At 54.5% G+C, this 9,098-nt stretch overlaps 1 protein-coding gene across 2 annotated transcripts; it reads right to left on the reverse strand.

The window, feature by feature from the left end:
* Positions 1-330: 330 nt before the first annotated feature.
* Positions 331-8,817, reverse strand: CDKN1A (cyclin dependent kinase inhibitor 1A). 2 transcript variants are annotated; one of them, XM_079934275.1, is made up of 3 exons: positions 8,704-8,797; positions 3,458-3,913; positions 331-1,911 (listed from the first exon to the last, which is right to left on the reverse strand). In XM_079934275.1, exons 2-3 carry the CDS (start codon positions 3,900-3,902, stop codon positions 1,862-1,864), a joined length of 495 nt encoding a protein of 164 aa, XP_079790401.1. In that variant the 5' UTR covers positions 3,903-3,913; positions 8,704-8,797; the 3' UTR covers positions 331-1,861. The 2 variants fall into 2 exon arrangements, with proteins under 2 accessions (XP_079790401.1, XP_079790400.1); XM_079934274.1 differs by having other exon boundaries at positions 332-1,911; positions 8,717-8,817.
* Positions 8,818-9,098: the final 281 nt, after the last annotated feature.

The following is a 9,098-nucleotide window of genomic DNA, read 5'->3' on the forward strand; positions in this document are numbered from 1 at the left end:
TCTGCTTTTTGTTCTGTAGTCTTGGTCTTTCTATTTGCTAAGCTTTCTGCATTTTTAAAATTTAAGTGCTTAATTTTTTAAATTATAAAAACAATCCAGGGCTTCCCTGGTGGCGCAGTGGTTGAGAGTCCGCCTGCTGATGCAGGGGACACGGGTTTGTGCCCCGGTCCGGGAAGATCCCACATGCCGCAGAGTGGCTGGGCCCGTGAGCCATGGCTGCTGAGCCTGCGCATCCGGAGCCTGTGCTCCGTGACGGGAGAGGCCACAGCAGTGAGAGGCCTGCGTACAGCAAAAAAAAAAAAAAAAAAAAAAAAAAAAAAAAAAAATCCAAAAAACCTCCACCTACTTGTTCTTATAAATAACAAGGTATATTGACGACAACAGTAATATTACAAGTGAAGTCACCAGAAATATTTATTGAGCACCTACTGTATATCCAGCACTGTGGGAGGGGCTTTGAAGGACACAGGGCAGTACAGGACTTATTCTCTGCCCTTGAGAGGTTTACAGTCTAGGTGGAGACAGAAGAACCAGGACATATGGGAGCCAGGAGAAAACAGTCCAGGCCAGGATGTTACAGGAGCTGGAAGGTGTCTGGGGTCAGAGCCACCAAGTGGTTCAGTGCCAGGAAAGACAACAACTCACAGCTCCTGGGCCCATATCCACCCACTTAGTGTGCCCTATCCATAGCCTCTACTCCCGCCATCATAAAACACCTAACTCCTTGTTCAGTTGCTATTCAAAGTGCAATGAAATGGGGGAGGGGTGGGGCAAATGGAAAACGTCCTTGGATGAGTTCCAGGGGCTGGTGTCACAATCTCCCTCCTGCTTCTCACCCACATACCCCTCACACAGAGAGATCCCCATTCAAGGAGGCCTGTCTGACCATCCAGGACCACCACCCCAAGAGCTAAGAGGAGGGGGTGGTCACTGCTTGAGCTGCCTGAGGTAGAACTGGGGAACCCTACTTCTAGCGTGCCCCTTCCCCTTCCAGTCCACTGAGTTGGGGGACAGGCACCCCGGAGTTGCCACCCAGGGCTGAGAAGGTACAAAAGGGAAAGGACATGGAGGAAGGGAGAGGAGCAGAGAGGGACTGAGAGCCCAACTGGGAAAGAGGGGCCTCTGGGGCCCCTAGAAAAGTGCAGGGGAAGGCGAAGCCAAACACTGAGGCCGGCTCCCCCACGGGTGGAGGGGAGGTGGGGTGGTCTGCTACGGGACCCGACCTTCCCCACACCTTCACGGGACCGAGGGGGTTATCAAGGGCCACGAGGGTATCAAATCCCCAGGCCTGTTCCAGGCTGTGCCCACTTCAAGGTCACCCTGCCCAACCTTCGAGGGGAGTGAGGGGACCTCAAAGTTTCGATGATGCTCCCCACTCTGTTGGGTCCCCTTCAAAGTGCTATCTGTTCACTTCTCAAATTATAAGGAATTCAGGTCTGAGAATGCGGGAAAGGGGTAGAACTTTGTAATACTCATCAGACGGTGAGGGGAGGGAGCCAGGTACCTCCAGAGAGTACCACCCAGCTGGTGAGGGTCGTGCCAGCCTCACCGTACCTCAGGGAGAGAGGAAATGGACAGCAAAGGATGAGGAGGGCTTAAATAAGAGTTCACATAATAAAAATACCTAGCACTCTAATAAGCCTAGTTTTCTGCTACCTAATTTTTTTTTAAATAATTCTAATGCCAGAGGCTGGGGGTCTGAGGAGGGTGGGGGCAAGCAGGGTATATACATGAGGAGGAGTTTAAATTAAAACACAAATAATAATTAAGACACACAAACTGAAGGAATCAGGCAAAAGATGTAGAAGAGGCCTACAGTGGCCCCCTTGTTTCCAGGATGACCTAGCTTCCAGCGGCTGGGTTAGGGCTTCCTCTTGGAGCTGATCAGCCGGCGTTTAGAGTGATAGAAATCTGAGGAGAGAGAACAGAAGTCAGCCAGGCCAGGAGGAAGAGGGCCCAGCAGAACCACCCATCCAAGGCAAACTGCAGAGGGGCCAGGGACCCCTCCCCAGGGCCAGAGGGACACACTGCCAAGTCCAGGGAAGAACTGTGGCAACTTCTGGCCCATCTCCCAGAGGAGCATTTCCAGAGCATCCCACCGTACTTCACAGATGTGATTAATAATAGGACCTACGCCCATGGGCCGGCTGTAAGGCAAGCTGCCCTATACAGTAGCCACTAATCCTATGTGGTTATTTAAATTAACTAACGTTAAACAAAATGCAAAATTCAATTCCTCGGTCACACTAGCCAGATGTCAAGTACTTGGCGGCCATGTGTGGCCAGCGGCACTGGACATTTGCATCTTTACAAAGTTCTATCGGAGAGCACTGCTCTGGGGATTGCATTAGATAATCCATGAAAAATGTTCTGCACAATGCCTGGGCTGTATAAAGTTAGCTATTATTATTATTATCATTATCAGTATTAGTTCTGACCCAGCTGCAAATTAGCTGTGGAATTCTTGGCTGCATCTCTCCAAGCCTCATTTTCCTCACCTATAAAATGAGGATAACACGGGTATGGTGCTCTGAGGATTAAATGAAATGCTCTCTAAAAGACTTTGGTTGATGGGGAATTCCCTGGCGGTCCAGTGGTTAGGATTCCACACTTTCACTGCCAAGGGCCCAGGTCCAATCCTTGGTCAGTGAACTAAGATCCTGCAAGCCGTGCATGGTGAAGCCAAATAATAATAATAATAATAACAGTAATAATAATAAAATTTTAAAGTAAAAAATTAAAAAAAAAAAAGACTTTGGTCGAAGGCCTGGCAAAAGACTTTGGTCAAAGGCCTGGCATACTTAGCGTTCAAATGTCAGTATCATTCATTCAGTTTTCCTCAAGCACCTGCTATGTGTCAGATACCATCCTAGGTGCTGAGGATTCAGCAATGAACAACAGAGCTACAGATTCCTTTCTTGTGGAGATAATATCCTAGTTGGGGAGATGGACAATATCAAGATAAGGAAGTAGCCGTTGATAGTTTAAAAAGTGTCAAAAAGAGAAAAATAGGCAGGGAAGGGGGGCTGGAGGTGTGTATGTGTGTTGGGGAAGGGGAGTTAAGTTTGAATAGGACAGCCGGGAAATTCTCATTAGCTTTCTCTCCACTGCAAATTCATTGCGGGACCTTAGGCAAATCATTCTACCTCTCTGGGCCTTGTTTCTTTGCCTACAGAAGGATGGCAATAATGTCTTATGGTATAGGATTGCTATAAGGACTGAAAGAAATCTAGAAACTTAGCAAAGGGCTTGGCATATAATCAATGTTCCAAATAAATGTTAGCTGGTTGTTCTTGGCAGCAGGCTAGCTGTGTGACCTCAGGCAAGTTACTTCCCCTCTCTGGGCCTGTTTCCCACTCTGAGGTATGAGGAAGCTGGGCCAGATAGTTCAGCCCTTGCACCATGAATTCTGGGAGTCTTGATCCCTTGCAGTATCCTTCTCTGCACTTGTCCTCACCTGTCATGCTGGTCTGTCGCCGTTTTCGTCCCTGGGAGGTGCCCGGCCCTCCCGGGGACCCCTCAGGCCGCTCTGGGGAGCGAGGCACGAGCGTGCAGGACAGTGACAGGTCCACGTGGTCCTCCTGAGATGTCCCCTGCAGCAGGGCAGATGAGGTGCTCGGCCACTTGCCCCCTCCCAGGTCGTCCCGGGTCCCCCGGGGCCCTGCAGGCAGGTAGAGCTTGGGCAGGCCAAGGCCCCTCACGCGCTCCCAGGCGAAGTCACCCTCCAGAGGGGTCTCGGTGACAAAGTCGAAGTTCCATCGATCTCGGGCCTCCTGCACGCAGCTGGCCATCAGGGCGTCGCAGTCCCGGCGCAGCTGCTCACTGTCCACCGGGCCAAAGAGGCGGCGGCACGCCTTGCTGCCGCGTGGGATCTGATGGGCATCCCTGGATGGCTCTGACATGGTGCCTGCAGCTGGAACACAAGTAAGACCCTGGTCACTGGAGAAATCAGACCCTCCCTTACCCGGCCGTGCTTCACTCTGTAACCTCAGGCGAGGTCTTCCTACTAGAACGTGAGGTGAGACGATCACTCTGGTTCCTTCCAGCTAATTTCCCCCCACTTCCCTCCCACAGGCTCTCCCAACACCCCAGCAACACACACAGGGCTGGGGCAGAGCTCAGCCAGCCTGGCACCCCAAGGTCACTGGGGAAGCAGGCAGCTGAAGGGCAAGTTTATGTATGTCAACAAAGGCAGGTTTATTGCAATAGCAGGGATCAGGGTCCTGTTTACCACCAGGTATTATCAGGTAAAATGAATTTGTTTTCCCCCCTGAGGTGTCCCTCATGGGTGTGAATGCCCCAAGTCTGTGTGAATTGCCAGAGTCCAGCAGTTTCCTAACCCCAGACCTGGCCAGGAGGTCAATTCCCAAGTAAATGGACAGCTCCTCGAGCCTCCTGAAACCCTCCATCTAGATGCTCATGTGGAGTAATCCTGCTCAGCTACTTAAAACCACCCTGGACTTTGGGGTAAAAAACACCTGGGTTCTAGGGCTTCCCTGGTGGCGCAGTGGTTGAGAATCTGCCTGCTAATGCAGGGGACACAGGTTCGAGCCCTGGTCTGAGAGGATCCCACATGCTGCGGAGCAACTAAGCCTGTGAGCCACAACTACTGAGCCTGCGCGTCTGGAGCCTGTGCTCCGCAACGGGAGAGGCCGCGATAGTGAGAGGCCCGCGCACCGCGAAGAGTGGCCTCGCTTGCCACAACTAGAGAAAGCCCTCGCACAGAAACGAAGACCCAACACAGCAAAGATAAATAAATTAATTAATAAACTCCTACCCCCAACATCTTCTAAAAAATGAATAAATAAAAATAAAAACACCTGGGTTCTAGTCCTAGCTCTGCCACTTACTATCTCAACTTTAAAAAAGTCACTTAACGTCTTTCGGCCTCAATTTCCTCATCTGTAAAATGGGACTGCATGCAAGTCTAAAGCAGGGCTGTAGAAGCATGCTCAAGCAGTTGATCCGTGGGTCCCTCCAGGCAAGGCAGATGGAACAGAGTTGGGAGGCTGTATCTTGGTGGTTAAAAGTGAGGGCTCTGGAACCAGGCCACCTGGGTTGGAATCCAGGCTCTGCTGGGTGAACCTGGACAAGTGGCTTCACTTCTCTGGGCTCTAGTTTCCTCATCTATAAAATGGAGACAGCAATAGTGAATGTCTCAGAGGACAGATGTGAGGATTAACTGAGTTAATGTAGATAATGTGCTTAGAGCAGTACCTAGTATATAGAAGTGCTTGGAAAATATTATTATTATTTCTCTCTGCCTTTAGTTCTGCCTGAGCTCCTCCCCATCACTCCACCTGGGCCACTGCCTCCTTCAGACAGCAGCTGACAGGTGTTGTGCGCTGAGGGCCTTTCCCAAGGATGTCATCATGCAGGCAGCCTGGGGGTGAGGAGCAACTAGGCAGGGCAGGGCAGGGAGATGACTTCTCCCAGGCTGAGCCACATCCTGCCAGGCACATGAGGTGACCTGAAGTCTAGACAACATGGAAGCCCCTGCCCCATTTTGCCTGCATCCAAAGAACCCATTTTTCAGGCAAAGAAAATTAAAGGCACCCGTCTACCTGGTTCCTCTCCTCCCACGTCAGGAGAGGGAAAACTAAGGATGAGTTTGCCCGTGAGGGAGTGCTGGCACCTACCTGCCCTGCTCCGGCCTGACTCCAGGATGAGCTCCTGCACGACCTTGACAGGGACTGGGTTTTCTGGGGACAAGTCCTGCTTTTCAGGCTCTGAGGGTGAAAGTTCTGCTGCGTGACCTCCTGGGACAGGAAGCCCTGAACCCACACCACACCTACCCCTCCACACTCCACCTCTCACAGTGAGTGGAGCCCTCAACGCAATGTCTTAGCTGATAGGGGAGGGGAGGCACTAGGTGACCTCAGATCAAGTTAAAAGGGCAGGAGTTATGAGACTTGCCCCAAAACCACACAGTTAAAAGGATCAAGGGCCACTGCCACATAGAGAGGGGTAACATAGTGCAGTGGGCAAAGCCCACAAATAACCTTTGCTCACTCTCTTCAGGGAAGGATTGAGATTTATTTTTATATTTTATGTGCCAAGGCCTGTTCTAAGAAGTTTACAAATATTAATTTTCTGAAAAAGTGAGTACATTAGCTCTTTTACCGAAGAGGTAACCAAGGTGCAGAGAAGTTAAGTAACTTCCCCAAGGTCACACAGCTCACAAGTGGCACAGCCAGGATTTGAACCCAGGCCTGAATGCCCTGGGTTCTGTGCTCTGGTGTTGAACCCTACTCCCTCTCTAATTTTGAGGTTTCTTAACCAGAGAGCCACTTGAGCTTTTTCAAAATGTAGACTGACAGGCCCCTCCTTCCCCAGACCAATTAAATTCAAATGTTTGACAGCTCTCCAGATGGGCATGTTTGGGGTACCAGCCAAGAGGGGACACACAGAATGTCCTGAATAGACACTATGGATCTCAGTTCTTCATTGGTACATGGAGGAGAAGCCCACCTAGGGCTTTATCAGGGAGCTGGATATTCCCTAGCTTCTAGGAGCTGAAGATGGGACCAGAATCCAGGCAGGGACCCTCTCTACTTCTGCTACCCCTTCCCTTATGGCTCTCATAGGCTCCCCACCAAAATCTTCTCTCATGCCCATTATTATAACTCCCACCTGAGAAAACAAACAAAAACCCTTGTTTTACAAACAAGTAACTGAGAATAGCTTCCTTTGTTGGCCTTCCTGCCTTCGACTTCAACCATATTTTCATACTCAAATAAATGGTTAGCTCTCAGTAAACACTGCTGAACCAATAGGGTACTCTTTTTAAGAGGCGGGGGAGCGACCTCAGATCAGCACTGGAATAGCGGCGGGAAGCAAAGGCGGGTGAAGCCTCCTTCCGCGGGAAGGCGTGTTTGCTATTAGCGCTGGGGCCAGAAGGGGGCGCTGGTCTACAGGAAATCACGCGCGGGATGGGAGGTGCGTGGGCAGAGCCTGGGACAGCGGCAGGGAGTAGTGATGAGTCAGTTTCCTGCAAAGAGCTCCCAGCCCGCCAAAACTTCGCTTCCACTCCGGCTGCACGTCACCCCAGGGTGAGGAGGGGGAGCGGGAGGGGGAGCGGGAGCCGCGAACACGTCACGCTGAGCCAGCTAGGCTTCCAAAACCCCCGCCACTGTTGGGAAACCGCGCGCTCTCGCGCCGTCTCTTGTGACACACACGCGCGCGCGCGCACACACACACACACACACACACACCGCAAGCACAGGCGCGCCGAGATCTGGTCCCTCCACCTTATCTCCACGCCCAAAGCAGGGGATGAGTCAGATCCCTGGAAAATAAAAATAGACGGGAGCAACGAAAACAAAACCGCTCTTAAGTCCTCCCCGAAACGCAACGTGGAGGAAGGGAAGGAAGGAGGGAGCTGCCTGGGCGCCCTAAAGTACCAAACCAGTTCCAAGATTCTCGTCCCCACGGGGAGGGCGCGTGTCCCCGGGGGCCCCTGACAAGGCAGACAAGGCGGACGCACCGTGGTCCGCGCTGGGCGGCGGCGCCCGAAGGGCGACTCGCCCTCCTGCTCAACCGTGTCGCCCTCGGAGAGGGAATTCTGGACTAGGTTGGGGGCGCCCGGAGCCCCCGAATGCAGGCGACGGAGGTCTGGAGCGGCGTCGCACCCCGAAGCCCCATCCCTCAAAGACACGACCCCTCACCCCCTTCCTCCCTTGGCGGGGGCTGTGTGCCCCGCCGCCCCGCAGAGCAGGGCTCGGCCCCCGCCCCTGAATCCGTCCGTCCGACCCAAGGGCAGGCTGGGCCGGGGTTCTCCCGGCAGCGGTGGGACAGACGTAGGTCCGGTTTATGTGCTTCCCTAACTGACTGGCTGGCGCAAGGCCACTCAGCGCCGGGCCGCGGCTCCGGGTCCTCGAGGGCGCGCCGCGGGGCGGGGACCGGACACCCGGTCCTGGACCTCCTGGTGTCCCGGCTTCCCTGGGAACACTCTGTGCCAGCCAAATAGGTCACTGTGCTGATGGGGGGACAGAGACCGTGGAGAGGCAGGGAAGGGGACTTCTGGAGGAGCCGCCGTCTCCCAGCCCTGGCGGGGATCTGACCTCACCCGGCCCCGTTCCCTGGGGTCTTCTTGTCACCGTGAGTCACCTCCTCGCTAGCCCTTAAGGGACGTGTCCCGACACGTTCCCAAGGGCCGGAGACACAGCCCGCGCTGACCTCAGCGCCCAGCCTATTGGCGGACACGGCAGCGTTGGGGACCCAGACCTCGGTTCTGGGCCGGGATGGCACCGATTGGATCCGAGAGCCGCCCGGGAGCGGATCCCAGATGAACCTGCTCGGCTCGGCTTTCCCCACCCCTCCCGGACCCCTCCGCGGACAGGGCTTCATCCCCACGCCGCAAGCGCACCAAGCCTGGGGCCCCGAGCTCACCCTCCGCCCGGTCCACGCCGTCCCTCGCCCCAGCTGAGCTTCAAGCGGAGGGAGCGTGGCGGGGATCTCTGAAATTAGTGCTCCCTCTCCCCGCCCGGAATCTCCGACACATCCCGGCCCCTGTCCCACGCGCACATATAGACTCGGGTGTGCGCAAAACCGAGCCCCAAGCACGGACCCACGCACGCCATTCACCTGTGAACACAGTACACACACGCTGCTGCGGACATACACCCACGGAGGTGCGCGGACCACACGCGGACACGCTCGGCTCAGCTCAGAGCCGCAGCCCGGGATTCCCTCTTGCCTGACCTGGCTCTCTCACCTCCTCTGAGGGTCTCGGTGTCTCAGTGAATCCGCTCCCAGCTCCTCGTCGCCCAGCTACCGACTCGGGCAGCTGCTCACACCTAAGCTGGCGCCGCCTGCATTCCCCTTATAAAAGGGCTGGAGGCGGGACCGGCCGCTCCGCCCACAGCGCGCCGGGGACCGGCCTCTGGGGGGACAACTGCGGCTCCCGTGCGCTCGCAACAGCGCTCTGGAAACCTCTGCGGCCAACCTCGCGTGCTGCAGGAGGGCGCTTCCCTCTCCCCACTACCCGCGCCTGGGTTTGTACGCTTGACACATTTCCCCACGAACTGCGCTCCAAATCTGTTTTTGTCAGTTGGGGAGTGAGTTGCCGCTCCTCCGGAGGGGACGACATTGTAAGT

The sequence above is a fragment of the Stenella coeruleoalba genome (assembly GCF_951394435.1).
Source record: "Stenella coeruleoalba genome assembly, chromosome: 10".
Classification (NCBI taxonomy): Eukaryota; Metazoa; Chordata; class Mammalia; order Artiodactyla; family Delphinidae; genus Stenella; species Stenella coeruleoalba.